Source organism: Euprymna scolopes, chromosome 40 (genome assembly GCF_053919585.1).
Source record: "Euprymna scolopes isolate OS-2025 chromosome 40, ASM5391958v1, whole genome shotgun sequence".
NCBI classification, from domain to species: domain Eukaryota; kingdom Metazoa; phylum Mollusca; class Cephalopoda; order Sepiida; family Sepiolidae; genus Euprymna; species Euprymna scolopes.
Window position 1 is genome coordinate 56989907 of NC_136521.1, and position 17599 is coordinate 57007505.

Below are 17599 nucleotides of genomic sequence, written 5' to 3' on the forward strand. Positions count from 1 at the left end.
TTTTAATTTATGCAGATTTCGTATTTATTATTGTAAAACCAATTCTCTATTGATTATTATTATATTGTACCTACTATATATTGATTTCAAAAGTTAAAAAAAATATATAAATTGAGTGCCACCAGCTAGAATCGAAACTAAACACATAGCTCTCCAGTGTTATTCACTACCATCTTAGTCAAGTCCACATGCATATCAAGACTTTACAAATTAACCGACTAAAACGTATAAATGTATATTTGTGCATGCATAGAGGAGTACTTTAAGCCAGCTTATGCCTATCAAGTTCCAAGTTTTCAATTTTGACCATTAGTAGCTATTTTTGCCGACGAAAAACCAAATCAAATTTTTTTCCAAGTGTCCAAATCCTCAATATATCAAGCTTCAATTTTTTAGATCAAATATTGGCAGAGTAGTTTTGTAGAGACCGTTCTGAGGTTGTTCAGAAGTTTTGCTACCTTGGTGATACCTTTGGAATAAAAGATGGAGCAGGTGCTCGCACGATTACAAGAGTTAGGAGTGGATTACTGTCATTACTTACTAGCATAGCGTTACCACTGTTGCATGTGTATTGCAATATGATGTATGGAAGTGAAATCTGGCCAGTGGTGGTTTGAGGATATGTGTTGCATGGAGATGACATTATACAATGAGAGTCTTAAAGACAGGCTTAGATCTGATGACCTCGCAGGAAGATTAAATCTGATCAGTATAGTGGGATGGATATAAAACAGGAGACTTCGTTGGTATGGTCACATTGAAAGAATAGATGAGAATTATTGGGTGAATAGATTTAGAAAAGTTGAGGTTAAGTTGGTAAAGAAAATATATGAGTAAATGACAAGTATTCAAGAGAAAAGGGAATAGATAGAGACCTGGTCAGTTTTAGGTTAGTTTGGGAGTCGATTTTTTAAAAGCTGTTCGATGCATGCCGGCATGTAAAATAGATGTTAAATGGAATATGATGATCATGAGAATACTTGGGTTAATAGATGTAGAACAGTTGAAGTAGCAGGGTTGGTTAGTAGGGGAAGGCTTAGGTGAAAAAGTAGGAGGAAGTGATAAGGATTGACGTGAGAGAATGAGGGATAAATAAAGACCCGGCCAGAGATAAACTGGTTTAGATGTAAATTTCTCAAATAAATAAATAAACTGTCCAACACTTGCCAGTATGTAAAAAGGGATGTTAAACCAAATATGCTGCTGCTGATGATGATGACGACGACGAAAGAATTGCGGAAAATGTTTTAGTTACTATATGGAGAACAGTTAAGGTTGAAGGGTCATTTTGCAAGAGAAGGTCAGGGAAAACACGAGAGGAAGTGTTAAGGGTGGGAGAGGAATCAATAAGGACCTGGCCAGGTTAGTTTGGAAGTAAATTTCTAAAAGCCGTCCAACACATGCCAACATGTAAAACAGACGTTGAACCAAATAAGATGATTTATTTCTAGATTTATTAAATTCTCCATCTTCACAACTAAACCATTGCTCAGTTCACTAAACAGATGTTAAATCGAATGTGATGTTAATGATGCTGATGTTAATGATGCTGATGTTGATGCTGATGTTGATGATGCTGATGTTGATGATGCTGATGTTGATGATGCTGATGTTGATGCTGATGTTGATGATGCTGATGTTGATGATGCTGATCCAAATGATGCTGATCCAAATGATGCTGATGTTAATGATGCTGATGTTAATGATGCTGATGTTAATGATGCTGATGTTAATGATGCTGATGTTGATGATGCTGATGTTGATGATGCTGATGTTGATGCTGATGTTAATGATGCTGATGTTGATGCTGATGTTGATGCTGATGTTGATGATGCTGATGTTGATGGTGATGTTAATGATGCTGATGTTGATGGTGCTGTTAATGATGCTGATGTTGATGGTGATGTTAATGATACTGATGTTGATGGTGATGTTAATGATGTTGATGGTGATGTTAATGATGCTGATGTTGATGGTGATGTTAATGATGATGATTTTGATGTTCCTGATGTTTGTTTTTGATTATGTTGATGACTGTTGTTGTTGATGATGATGATGATGATCATCATAATGATGTTGATGATAATGATGACGTTGATGTTGATGACGCTAAGTGAAAGATTTCTGCGGTATTTCTAAGACTACAATATATTGTGGGGCTTAGTCGAATCTTAAAAATTTTTAATGGTGAAAGTTGTGCATTTGGGCTACGGAAACCACAGCTCAAGTAGGATTAGTAGGTCAAGAGTTAGTGGTGCCTGTAGTTGGTGATGATGGTGTTTGTCTGCAGAGAGAACGAACTGCAGAATAGTTGGAACCAGACTAGAGTGAATGGTATTTCGATTACAACTAATCCAGCTTCAGCCCTCCCCCACACACTGGATTTTCTCACCAGACAAACCATCAAGCATGTCACTCAGGGGTTTTATTTTTCCCATTCCCAGGGACCTTCATAAGAGGAAGCATGGTCGTAGGGAGAAACTATAAAGGTGAACTTGGAAGGGGGGAGGGGTATTTGATTGGAAACAGGGGTGGGGCAGGGCAAAAATAAATGTATGAATAGAGAGAAGGAGGGAGTGGTTTAAATTGCTGTTTGGAGAGAATTGAAGAATTGTTTTAGTCAACGACTGCAAGAGGAAATGTTAATTTACAAATGTTGAAAAAAAGTTAAGTTCAACTATGAAGCGAGTTAATTAAAATGCCCCCCCCCAAAAAAAAACAAAAACAATTGATATGTTTCTTCAATAAAAAAAAACAAGGTACTAGTGAACTTATTGATCCGTGCTGAAATAATAACATATAAAAAGCCATTCTTAACATGGGGAGGGGAGGGTGTTTTGTAACTATTCTATACTTTAACCTTACAATTGAAAAAAAAAAATTATAAAACAACACAACAGGGAATATATATATATATATATATATATATATATATATATATATATATATATATATATATATATTCCCTGTTGTGACATATATATATATATATATAAATACATATATAAAAATATATATATATATATAAATATATATATGAATATATATATATATATATAAATATATATAATATAAATATATATATAATATTAAAATATAACACGGAAATTACATAATCCGTGTTATATTTTTATGTTATTGCTCTGTTTACCACATTGAGCTCTCATACCCGGATTTCCTCCTGGAATTATTCCATTATAACACTATATATATATATATATATATATATATATATATTCCCTGTTGTGTCCCTTTATATATTCAATTGCTTTGTATTAGCGATGGGACGATTCCAATATTTAACCAGATTCCGACTATTAAAATTTCTAAATATAGAGTTGTTTTTGTTGAAGTGGGATAAGAGGGGTCGGATTCCCACAAAATTCCATTTAAAATGTGCACATACTTTCACAAATATAAGAATACACGTATGATTGTTACCTATGGAGTTTAAAATCAATAAATCAATGTTACCTGTTGAGTTACCTATGTTACCGATCGTGTTAAGTTTTACTGGTAGTTTAAAATCAATCAATATTTATCATCAGCTATATAGATTAATACGATAGTGTGTTTGTTTCTTTGTGTGTCACGCTTACATCTGGGTCGTTTGTTATGTACTTCCATTTCTTGTCAAAAATATTTTTACCAAGAATTCCTCATAAGTTTTGATTTCAGTTTCGATTATAACTGATGGCGCTCCAGCAATCTATTTTTTTGTATAAATAACTTTATCAAGAATTCTTCATAAGTTTTGGTTTCGATTATGCTAAATGAACTCATATATATATATATATATATATATATATATATATAAGCACATGCATATATTTTTGTCATAAGTTTTTATTTCGGTTTCGATTCAAGCTAATGCGTCCGGATCATATGGATATATTTTTGAAATCACAACTTTATAACAGATAAAAATCGATAGAACATTAACTTTATAACAATATATACGAAATCTGCAAGAATTAAAATATCATATTTAAGCGTATTTTACGACCTGACTACGCCGGGTGCCCCTGCTAACTTGGATACATAGTTTTCTATTTTTTGAAAAATAAAAAAATAGCTACCATAATATCAGAGAGTCTCCATTTTACGCTGAACATCTACAGAATGCCAACATAAATATATTACATATGAATAAGTTCCCTGTGGAATTGCTAGGTATCGCTAGTTTCATCATTAATAGGAGTCACAGGAAATTAAGTCTTAAACAAAAGCAAACAATTAAAACGCTAAAAAGAATCGTTTCGGGCATTGGAAAACAGGCACAACATTTTCTGATTCCAATACACCCAAAAGTTCCGACTTTTTCGAATTCCAATTAATCGTCCCAACGCTATTTCGTATAGAAGTGGATTATATATTGTATGGGCCTAAGAACAATGTGTGTGTGTGTGTGTGTGTGTGTGTGTGTGTGTGTGTTAAACGGCACTAACCCTATTCGGGTTTAACCGGCTTCCTCCAAGGGAGGAAGTTCCATGGGAGTATGAAATTCACAAGCGGTCCCTAGTCGCATGTATATCTCCGTTAGAGGATATAACGACGTTAGGGTTTTTGCAACTTTTGCGAGGAGGTATCGACGTCCTCCTTAATACAGCACCTGGAATTACAAAATTATTCACCCATTTTAGTAATGGCCAGGCTCAACATTGCTTAACTTCGGTGATCTGACAGGGGCCGGCGTGTCAACGAGATTATGCCGTATATAGAACATATAAGAATAATGTGGGTCCCTTTAAGGGGCACATAAGTCTGCACACAATGTAGCCTTTAAATAATCGTCTTTAGACGTGAAAACAATTCATGTAAAACAGTTTTACTGTTTGAGATTGGGTTGTGTGTGCGCTGGGGGAGAGGGGAATATCTTTGCCCCTACTCCAGGGGATGACAATCGACATATTCTTGGCCGCAAAGAGCCACGGTGGTTTGAGGGCTTGTCTTTGGGGAGTTTCGAGATGCAGACATGGCGCTCCTTACCTGCAGCCGGCCAAGAACGCGGATCCGTTCGAATAAAGCTGGCAATATCTCCGGTGATTATCGGGAGTGACATTGGCACCAATCGAAAATGGTATTATCACTCGTGGAAGTTGTACGTGTGAAGATTATAAACAAAGACCAATAAAAAAAAAAAAAAAAAAGACAACAACAACAACAAAAAAGGAATGGAGCAAGGTGATGTGGAGTTTGCGTGGAGATGGATAACGTGTAAAAGAGATGAACGCATAATGAGTAGTGGGATATGTGTGGGGGAGGGGTGTACGCGTGGGGGGGGGGAGTTGTAACTCAATCCAAAAAATAATTTGAAATTTGACAGCTTTCAAAGAGAAAAGAAAATATTTTGCATTGATAAAATGTTCATGCAGAGACCTTTTTCTGTCTCTCTCTTTGCTTTTCATTTTTCTCTCCGATTTCCATTCTCTTTCTCTTTTCGTATCTCTTACATTTAATTTTACGTCTCTTTCGTATTCTTATTTACTTCCGTACTTAATCTCTCACAAGCACGCGTTTATATCATCTCTCCTCTTTCCTTGGTTCCTTCCTCCTTCTGGTTCGTACGTATCTCTCTTTGATTCATACTTATCTCTCTCTCTGATCCATACTTTTCTCTCTCTCCCTCAGACCCATACTTATCTTTCTCCGATTCATAATTCTCTCTCTAAAATTCATACTTCTCTCTCTCTCTCTCCGATTCCTACTTCTCTCTTTTTCTTTCACGCTTTCCCTCTCATATTTCGTTTTGCTCCGTTTCTGATTTCTACTCCCTCTTTCTCTTGTTTCTCGCTCCGTTTCTATTCATTTTATTGTTTCTTTCTCACATCTCATTTCTCTCTCTCTCTCTCACTCTCTCTCTCTCTCTCTCTCTCTCTCTCTCTCTCTCTGTGTTGTCTATAAAACCTTTCCTCTTCTTTTCCTCCAAACGTATTCCACCAAATTATTTCAAAGTTTTTCATTCAGTCATTCAAATAACATAAAATTTAGAATCGACCCTCTCACTCCTCCACTCCCTACTTACTGTCGCATGTATACCCCCCCTCCCAGCCACATTCTGACACATATCAACTTCACCAAAATGAAATTATCCTGAAAGAGAGGGATGGAGGGGAGCAGTAAAAAAACAAAAAAAAAATGACTTCAAAATGTGTAACCTCTAAACGCATTCCCAAATTAGATTATGAGGCGCACTGACAAAGGATTGCTTTCCAAATCTTTGAAAAAAAACTAAAGACCAAAATATTGACATTAAAAAAAAACAGACCTTTTTTGGTAGTTCTTTTAGTGTTCTTTTTTTTAATGTTGCTTTTTAATTGTTGTTTTTTTTTAATGCTGCTTTTTAATTGTTGTTTTTTTTAGTATTGTTTTTTAGTGTTATTTTTTGGTCAAGCAGTGTGATCGGAAAGTTTTTAAGTGTATGCATGAATTAAATGAGATTACCTCATGCATTCAGCGGCATTATGAATTCCCCAAATTATCACCACCACTACCAGGGAGGTGACGGTGGCTGTGGTTAACGACACAGACTGACAACCTGGGGGTACCAAGTTCGAATCCAGTTCGTTCCACAGAAACATTTTCAATGAATTTATTTTTTAATTATTCTTTCCGTGAGAATAATTTTCGCAGATATAGCAACAAAATCACACCCCTTAACTACTGAGGTCCCTTAATGTCAGAAAGCTTTCTACTCTAATCGTTTCTTCCCTCGAACAGCTAGACTTTGGAATTCCCTTTCTGCTACCTGCTTCCCTGACTGTACTGATATGCAGAAGTTTAAATGTAACGTAAACCAACATCTTGTTAATCTTTCCTAGGTATGGTCGCAAATAGTAGCCACGTATGTCCAAAATGGCCTTGATATGCCTTGTTTGGGGTGAACGTGAGTAAAAATAATCCTACAATCTAAATAATACAAATTATCAATCCTCATTTCAAGAGATACACTTGAAGAAGATCAGAGGTTACATCGGCCGAAACGTTGTGAAAATAACACTCATGAGAACAGTAGTCAGAATAATCCAAATAATACAAATTATCAATCCTCATTTCAAGAGATACACCTGAAGAAGAAGATTGGTGGTTACATCGGCCGAAACGTTGTGAAAATATCCAGAAACAAAATATGTTGAAATAAACAATTAAAAAAAAAAAAAATTAAATAACGATCGCATTCTCCTGGAGGAAATTAACGAAAGATCAAAATTTATTCCGGAATTATTCTTTCCGTGGGAATAATTTTCCCAGATATATTTCTGACATGATATGATTACAGAGTATACGCTCGAAAGTCTGACATAACGCAATGAAAGAAAACGTAAACAGATGAACATGAACATGCATTGGTTTGCGTTCACTGTACAGGTCGTGATCGTTTGTTCTTTGCTTTTGTCTGAATTCGGTGCTCGATTTTGACACCGACCATGTGGTCAATCATGTGTTCAATCATGTGTTCAATCATGTGTTCAATCATGAGGTCAGTTATGAGATCAATCGTGTGGTCAGTCATGAGGTCAATCATCTAGTCAGTTATGGGATCAATCGTGTGGTCAGTCATGGGGTTAATCATCTAGTCAGTTATGGGATCAATCGTGTGGTCAGTCATGGGTCAATCGTGTGGTCAGTTATGGGATCAATCATCTAGTCAGTTATTGGATCAATCGTGTGGTCAGTCATGGGGTCAATCATGTGGTAAGTTATGGGGTCAATCATGTGGTCAGTTATGGGATCAATCGTGTGGTTAATCCTGTGGTCAATCATATGGTCAGTCATGGGATCAATCGTTTGGTCAGTCCTAGGATCAATCATGTGGTCAATTATGGGATCAGTCATAGGATCAATCCTGTGGTCAGTCATTTGGTCTCAATCACTGCTGTAACAAAAGGATTCTTACAAAATCACAACTTCAGATAAGTGACGGTGACTAACTGGTTAACGACACAGACTGACAACCTGGTTGCACCAAGTTCGTTCCACAGAAACATTTTCATTTAGGGACGTCGGCAACCTTCACGTGGGCCCTCTCATAAATACATGATGTTTCTCTAGAAAGAATTCTTACTAGAAAGACATCAGAGAAACGACTGCCAACAATAATCATCTTATTCATTGGAAATGAATGATGCTGAACAGCGACAACAACATCAGCATCTGTTTAATGTCCGTTTTAAGATGCCGGCATGTGTTAGACGGCTTTCAGAAATTGATTTCTAAACTATCATCTCCAGCCAGATCTTTATCCTATTTCCTCACAAATCCATTTTTATCAGTTCCTCCTTTGTTTTCTTTGGTTTTCTCTCAGTGGACTGACCACGCTAATTCAACTGTTGTACTTATAGAAACCTAATAACTGTCATGTATTCTTATGATGATGAGGCGACGACGATCTAGTGTTGGTTCCTCCTAATTACATTAATTATTATCAATTGACAAAACTTTGGGATCTTTTAGCAATTGGTGATAGCGGAGGCCTCTGTTTTTTTTTTTGTCAAACAAAATAAAGTAGCAGTTGATGGAGAGGGAATAGGTTCAGGAGCTTCTCTTCATTAAATTGTCCAGAAAATTATTTAAGTTCTGCCTATGATCAGGACAATTTTTCCTTCACTGACCAGCCATGCTGGTGCCTTTTTCTGACATCTATGAATTCATCTGATTTTTGTTTTGACTATCATCTGACCTTTGACCTTTTGAAAAAGATGGGGATTGTTTCGGTGATTAAAAAAAAACAAAACAAAAAAAAACAACAACAAAAAAAAAACTCAGAAAAAAACACAGGCATGCCTGGATGCTGGTTCAAGCACATAATTGCTTGTACACATTCGTTTTATGTATCACGCCATTCCCATACACATCAGTTTTTTTTTTTTTTTTTAAGGAAGGGGGGATCCTTTGGGATCACATGTGATGGGGAAGAGTGACGGTAAGTTATAAGTTGGCGATGCTCCATGGAATAATTTTGTAATAGGTTTCTCTCTTTTTCCATCTCCAACATAGATGATCCATAGATTTTATCTTTGATCTCAAATTCACCAGTGATTATTCCTGTAATTACCTGGTCCCTGTTGATTGCGGTGTATGCTGTTCCTGTGCAGTTCTAGGAGGTCCACCTTCTCAGGCTTTGCCTTCTCTCTTCGAGAAGGGGTTAGTTTATTGTCAATCAACCGAAGCGCCCTCATCGGGGAATGCCGACGAGGATGTCCAGGCACTTTTTGCAGGTCAGAGTGCCTCTTCCTCGAGGTAGGGAGCGCTAACTTCTCAATCTCGCTTTCCAACTCTGGTGTCGCAGTTCTTGTAGTGGGAGAACTAATTACCTCCAGCTTAAACATAGACGATCCACGGATTTTGTATTTAAGAACAGCTAAATAAGCAGGGGAATCAACAAAAAGTGTACCAAAATCCAAGATCTTAAAACAGGGGTCTCCAAACTACGGCTTGCGAACCACATTTGGTCCGTGGCCTGGATTTGGCACGCGACCCAAATTTGTCCTTGCTAATAAAAAATACATTTCTCTTGCACGACAACCAGTGTTAAGCAGCCAGGATTCAAAATACTTGGACCTGGTCTCTAAATCGTCTTACTGGTGGTGACGTCATCAATATTGATGAATGTAAGATAACGGGAAACATATTTCTAGGTGAAAAACTCTTCTATGTTCAAAGCTGTTGATTTTTTTATTTTTATTTATTTAAGAAACAAATTTTAACAAATAAGGTTTTTACATTTTTACAATCGTCTCAAATAAAGATTGATATTTATTGATCAATTATAGGACTCACCTGATCCAGGTTCCATATCAAAGACTCCCTGGTTTTGCATGTTCCGGCGTCGAATGATAAGCACCAGAATGACGACAACTGTAATGAAAACGGCAAAAGCAACGCAGACTCCGATGTACATTGCAATATTGCCAGGACTTTCAGCTTCGCTTGCTGAAAAGAAAAAAAAGAAAATATTATAAGTTTTCTTTCACTATTTAAAAAAAAAAAAAAAAAGACATAAAAAAAATTTGAAGCCAGAGTGCTATTTGTCATATTTTTTTTGTAAAAGGAAAGAAGCTTAGTCTTAGTAGCATTAAATGTAACCATTCACTTACGGCCACATTCCAATATAGATTGAAAGTTTTTGACAAGAGGACTTTTATTGGGCCTTCCAGAAGTTGTTGGAACGGTACAGCATTTCATCCAGGGGTTTGATGGTTTTATTTTACGGCATATCAACCCTTTTCAGGTTATTTAATGCCGAATCCATTGATTTTGGAAGAAATTTTTTTTTTAATAGAATATATATATATATATATATATTTTTTTTTTTTCAAGTCGGTTTCTATTTAACCCATAGTTGAGACCCTAACAGGTACTACCACTCCGGGTCAGAGTGGATCTGGGAGCAATGGCAATTAAATGGTGGATCCACACTCCCCAAAGCCCGCAAACTGGGACTTCACCATCGGATATGGTTTAAGGTCATATCCAGGACCTTTAGCCAGAGGAGATTACTTCGAAGGGGTTTGGTTGTTTGGTTGTTTTTTGTTTTACGGCATATCAACCCTTTTCAGGTTATTTAATGCCGAATCCAAAGATTTTGAAGAAAAATTTTTTAATAGAATATATTTGTTGTTTCCAAATCGGTTTCTATGTAACCCATAGTTGGAACCCAAACAGGTACTACCACCCAGAGTCAGAGTGGACCTGGGAGCAATGGCAATTAAAGGGTAACTTCACACTCCCCAAAGCCCACAAGCTGGGGCCTCACCACTGGATATAGTTTAAGGTCATATCCAGGATCCTTCGAAAGGGACTAGAGTTTCATGTGTGTACTATTAATGAAAGTGCCCTTGCGAATTTCTGATGACTACCACCTGGTCACGGCTGACGAAATGAGAGCATTGATATATAGAAGAGACTGAAAACTTGTATGGAAATGTGTAGAGAAAATAAAAAAAAGAGGGGGAAATTAATTAAGACGGTCCTGCATTTAAAGAAGCCATTCTCAACGTTTCCTCCATCATTGATCCCCTCAGCTTTATGTATTCCTCCATTTACTCCCTACTCCCATACAAAATATTCACAGCCATTATAAAGTGACAGAAAAACAAGAAGGTTATTAAAGAATCTGTTTTATTGTTTAGGACTTTTTTTTTTGTTTTTGTTTTTTAAAGTTTCTCTTTGAGAAAGAGGTTAGTTTATTGCTAATCGCCTGAGGCGCCCTTACCGGGGAATGCCGGCGGGGGTTGCCCAGGCATTTTTTTTTTTTTTTTTTTTTTACAGGTCAGGGTGTCCCCCTCCCCCTCCTCGATGGTGGGGCGCTGACTTCACATTCTCACTTTCCGACCTTGGTGTCACAGTTCTTGCAGTGGGAGAAAACCCAAATACCTCCACATTGAACACATGAATCCAAGTAGATATTTACTTGCTGCCCACCTCAGCAAGATGTGACAGAAGGTCAGAAAGTGGGAATGTCCAGTCAGCACCACTAAAGGAGGGGCACTCTGGCCTAGCAAAAATTTTCCTGGTCATCCCTATCAGCATTCCCGGTAAGGGCGCCTCAGGCAACAAGCAATATATAGAGCCGGGAGAGTGGACCTTCTAGGTAATACCCAGGTGGCGTACCTCAGTCTGACACTACTTTCTACCCAGTCTCCAAGTAGCTGAGGCAGCAAGGAGACTCATCGTCACAATTCAAAGAATGTATAATAAGTTTGTTATAATTTGTTATAAGGAGTTAGATATCTTGTTATTTAAGGAATTAAGTACCCGATTGCACTAGAAATCACTAAGATAAATAAAATGAAGAGTGGGTTCTGAGATATGAGATTTAACTTAGTTCCTCCAGGTTCGATTCGGTAACTTACTTTCTGAAATATTTAGATGTATGACAATAATTACAGTATTTTTTTAAAATAAATTATTTTGCTTAGAGTAATGTTTGCCAAGCGGTGCTATGAATCGGATTGGCTTGTCGGGTGGTCAGTCTGCAATAATATCTACTTGATCGTGGGCAGCTCTGTCATATCAGAGTGCAACATGGGCATCACAGACCCTGATCCGATCTGATCCATCTTGCTGTAGAAAATAAAGTAATTGTTCCTCTATTTCAGTCCGACCGGTACTTGGCCAGTTTCTAGCCTCGCACCTGTCGGGCTGACTATCCTGAACAGATTCTTGGCATCAAGTAGATATTATCGCAGACTGGTACTTTGTACACAACTGAAGAAGCAAAGAGACTCACCCTCATCATTTAAAGAATAATATGAGGGTATGAATTATGAATCAAGGTATGTACGTTTCTTAAATATGATATAATCTGAATAGAAATTATTTTTAAATTATCAGGTCCTTCAATCATTTATCCCAGTATACAATTTTTTGGTACTTTTGCATTACACGGACGGCTGCATTTTTTTTTTTGTGTGTGCGTTTCACTAAAATGTCGCCAGGTACCGCTTTTCTCCATTCAAATTGTTTATTAATTTAAAAATTAAAACTAATATATTGTTGAACCTTCAACAGGCGCCACAAAAAATTAAAACGTTATCTGGTTAAAGTGACAATTTTGAATTAATTCGAAAAACCTTTCATTTAAATTATATTTTCTTATGCAGACTTTTAAATAAATGTTTTTTTTTTTTTTGCAATTATATACATTTTTATACAATAGATGTTTTATTTTTGTGTTCAGAAAAAAAAATGTTATTTATTTGCCGTGTTATTTGACCGGGAAGAAATTGGAGTTATCGCACCATAACAATGGCGCCGTCCATTTAATGCAGAAGTGCCAATTTTTACCGCCTGGATCTAAAGGGAGACAACTAGGTTAATCTTGATAGATGCAGGTTCCCAAAGTCCAGTCATTTGCAAATTCTTGTCTTTCGGTACAGACTACAGTTTCTTTATTTCCATCGCCCCCCCCCTCAAAATGAAGATGCTGTTTGAGCTGGTGAAGAAGGGGGGGGATGAAGAAAATATAAACACTGACAATCTGCCGTTGCCTTGGTGACCACACTAGCAGCTGACCCTTCATACAGCTCCTCATCCTTCTCCTCCCATACATACACCGTTTTATCGGACTTATCTCAACAACCTACACCTCTACCCACCCATGTCCTTTAATCTGCATCCTAGTTATATAGGCAAAAGATGGAAGGGGAGTTTGCACTGAAAAGAGAATGAATATAAGATTTCGAAAAAAAACAAAAAACAAAAAAAAACATGGATGTTATGTTGGAGAAGGAGGGGGGGGAGGCAAGATACTAAAAAAGAGGATGGAGTTGGAGAGGCGGACGAGTAAATTATATATATATATATATATATATATATATATATATATATATATATATATGTGTGTGTGTGTGTGCGCGCACACACATATGCACATATATACACACATATATATATATATATACACATTATATATATATGTATATATGTGTGTGTGTGTGTGTATATATATGTATATATATATATATATATTATATATATATATAATAATAGGTTGCTCAGCGTTGTTAGGTCGTAAAATATGCATAAATATTAATTTTAATTCGAGATGTGCATGTGAGGTTTTTCTAAACAGTTCACTTCTTGTAAAAAAAAAATACTCGAGCTGAGATCGAAACCAAAACTTAAAAACAGTGAGTAAAGTACGATAACCATTAGGTCAGCTTGGCAAGATCTTTAAAAAGTGTTTTCGAACCTATTTAATCTTAACATAGGGACTCCATCATGTGAACAAATATTGCATGCGCATTCTAATAGACTCTACGTTGTAAAAGCGATAACTATTAAATTTTTATCAATTTATCTCCAACTTTAGGCATTCATATTTTAATATTTCGACTTTAGTATTTATTAATCACCCCCATTTAATTTTAAACATAATTCTAATACAGGGCGCCCCCCCCAAAAAACGGGCCGCAACTCTAATTAGGCCCCGTTTCTCAGTGTTTTGTCCGAATGAAATGAAACTTTGGTCATAACTAGCTTATTATATTCAAAACATCACATCAAAACACTAGGATCTTTGACCTTTTTTCTCTGTTGACTGTAAAATTCACAGAAAAACAATTGAATGTCCTCTGTTTTTTGGGTCATCCTGTATTAAATTCTTTATGCCAATCTCAGTTTAATTTTTCATTTATTTTAAACTTTATATTTAGATTAAATTCATTCTACTCCATCTTAGCTTGCAGTTATTCAGGATTAGATTTTCTTCTATTCTTGTGCTGTTGAAATTACTCGGGTGTAATTTTATTATCCATAATGATTATGAAAACCAAAACTACTTCTATTTCTCCTATTTAGGTTATGATTATTTTATTTCCTGTGTTAAGTTGAAGATCTATATTTATTTATTTATTGCACCATTTTAAAATTTTAATATTCAACTTAAGGATTCTCTTTATACACTTACATTTCACCCTCAATATATTCTGTAAATTTTTCCTTTCGAAATTTACTTCAATGATGTTTGATAACATGAATTTATTTCCCTGAAGACAGTTTTGAATAACATCTAACTTTTTGTTTAAGACTTCCTCTTGAGAATTCACTCAGTTTATACTATCTACTATTGACCATTTTAATTCAAACTCTTATTCTTACATAGTTCCCTAAACCAGTCACCTACTGCGGTCGTGTTCCTCTTCTTATTTTTAATAATTATTTTTGCTCTATCCTCATTTCTATCTATTTGGCTCATTCTCAGGTAAAAGAACTACTCAGTCTGCTGTGAAATTACTATTAAACATTCAACTTTTCAAAACTCCCATTTTCAATATCTCCAAAACATCCAGCATAAGAAAAATATTGCAGAAATTTTTCATCAATTGTTGGAAATTGGGAACGGAAAAGTGCCGGTTGATCAAAGTTAAGGGAGAATTTTCTTGCCTCATAACTTCTGTAATTTAGTTACAACAAAAGAAGAGTTGGTGAACAAGGTTTTTCCAGATATTCAAATTAATTATAAAAATTCCAGTTGGCTGGATGAACGCGCTATTCTTCAAGCTCAAAACAAATACATCCATGAACTTAACAATATTATTCATCTTAAAATTCCAAGTGATGTAGTCACATACAAGCTTGTCGACACTGTTGTGGAAGCAGCTGAAGTGGTTAATTATCCAACAGAATTTTTGAATTCACTGCCAGGGACGCCAAAAAATATCATGTTGCGAAATATAAATGGCACATGGCTTGCAGCAAAAAAAAAAAAAAAAAAAAAAAAAAAAAAAAAACGAACAACATCATAGAAGCAACAATATTGACAGGACCTTTAAAAAGGTGACGATGTCTTCATTCCATGCATTCCTATGATTCCAGCAGATACGCCATTTACATTTAGGAGATTGCAATTCCAAATTCGATTGTCGTTTGCAATCACCATCAACAAACTTCAGAGACAATTTTTACAATTGTGTGGCTTACATCTACACACTGGCTGTTTCTCATATGGGCAATTTATGTTGCATGTTTAAGAGTCAGCAAATCAGAAAAATCTCTGTATCTGCTCAGAAAATTGAGCAACAAAAAATTTTGTATCCACACGCATTGAGAAATTAAGCATGTTAGAAAAATGCATTTCCTCATTTTGGGATTCTTTGTATTTCGCCAAATTGAGCCACAGCAAGGCGTGACAGAGTACAGCTAGTGTATATATATATATATATATATATATATATATGAGAGAGAGAGTATCAGATGATAGAAAGTACACCTTCCTCTTTTTCTTCTCTTCTCTTCTTCTTCTCTTTGGGGAGTGGTTTGAGTGATTGAGAGAAAATGGGTTGTTAAATAAGAATGGTAAACAACAAAAACGAAAAGGAAAACAAAATAATGGCTTCCTCACTACACCCCCCTCCATACCTGCCAACGACATTCACTCCTCCCCTCACCCACAAACAAACAAGAAAATTTGGGAAAATTACCCAAAATCCCCGCATCAGCAGAAAGAAATCTGTCTGGCAAACATTTCCAGACTTGTAGGTCGCTTTAAATGGACAGCAAAAAAGTGTGATGACCCACTGTTTTTTTTTTGTTTTTTTTTTTTACTGAGTTCTTTGATTTTCTGAAAGCCGGAGGCCCACGGGCTGAGAAACCAATAGTAAGGCAAATAAAATAGAAGAGAGAGAGAGAGAGAGAGAGAGAGAGAGAGAGAGAGAGAGAGAGAGAGAGAGAGAGAGAGAGAGAGAAATTAAGAAACATAGGATAGAGAGAGTATGAGAAATAATGAAAAAAAAAAGAGTAAGAAAAATATAAAGAGAGAGAGAGAGAGAGAGAGAGAGAGAGAGAAAGGAGAATAGAGAAATAGAAAGAGAGAAGAATAGAGCGAGAGAGAAAAGAATAGAGAGAGAGAGAAGAAGAGAGCGAGAAATATATATATATATAGAGAGAGATCGATATGAATAGAGAAAGAGAGAGAGATCGATATGAATAAAGAAAGAAAGAGAGAGCGATATGAATAAAGAAAGAAAGAGAGAGCGATATGAATAAAGAAAGAAAGAGAGAGCGATATGAATAAAGAAAGAAAGAGAGAGCGATATGAATAAAGAAAGAAAGAGAGAGCGATATGAATAAAGAAAGAAAGAGAGAGCGATATGAATAAAGAAAGAAAGAGAGAGCGATATGAATAAAGAAAGAAAGAGAGAGCGATATGAATAAAGAAAGAAAGAGAGAGCGATATGAATAAAGAAAGAAAGAGAGAGCGATATGAATAAAGAAAGAAAGAGAGAGCGATATGAATAAAGAAAGAAAGAGAGAGCGATATGAATAAAGAAAGAGAGAGAGAGCGATATGAATAAAGCAAGAGAGAGAGAGCGATATGAATAAAGAAAGAGAGAGAGAGCGATATGAATAAAGAAAGAGAGAGAGAGCGATATGAATAAAGAAAGAGAGAGAGAGCGATATGAATAAAGAAAGAGAGAGAGAGAGCGACATGAATAAAGAAAGAGAGAGAGAGAGAGCGACATGAATAAAGAAAGAGAGAGGGCGATATGAATAGATAGAGAGAGAGAGAGAGAGAGCGATATGAATAGATAGAGAGAGAGCGATATGAATAGATAGAGAGAGAGCGATATGAATAGATAGAGAGAGAGCGATATGAATAGATAGAGAGAGAGAGAGCGATATGAATAGATAGAGAGAGAGAGCGATATGAATAGATAGAGAGAGAGAGAGCGATATGAATAGATAGAGAGAGAGAGAGCGATATGAATAGATAGAGAGAGAGAGAGCGATATGAATAGATAGAGAGAGAGAGCGATATGAATAGATAGAGAGAGAGAGCGATATGAATAGATAGAGAGAGAGAGAGAGAGAGAGCGATATGAATAGATAGACAGAGAGAGCGATATGAATAGATAGAGAGAGAGAGTGAGCGATATGAATAGATAGAGAGAGAGAGAGTGAGCGATATGAATAGAGAGAGAGAGAGAGAGTGAGCGATATGAATAGATAGAGAGAGAGAGAGCGATATGAATAGATAGAGAGAGAGAGAGCGATATGAATAGATAGAGAGAGAGAGCGATATGAATAGATAGAGAGAGAGAGCGATATGAATAGAGAGAGAGAGCGATATGAATAGAGAGAGAGAGCGATATGA

At 36.1% G+C, this 17599-nt stretch overlaps 1 protein-coding gene across 7 annotated transcripts in view; it reads right to left on the minus strand.

Moving 5' to 3' along the window:
- Nucleotides 1-17599, minus strand: part of LOC145265584 (netrin receptor UNC5B-a-like) — a 573104-nt gene that overhangs the window by 108569 nt on the left and 446936 nt on the right. For all 7 annotated transcript variants that reach the window (XM_080121591.1, XM_080121590.1, XM_080121593.1 and 4 more), the window contains one exon: nucleotides 9781-9933. In XM_080121591.1, the coding sequence (XP_079977717.1) occupies nucleotides 9781-9933 (153 nt within the window). The remainder of the gene's footprint in view (nucleotides 1-9780; nucleotides 9934-17599) is intronic.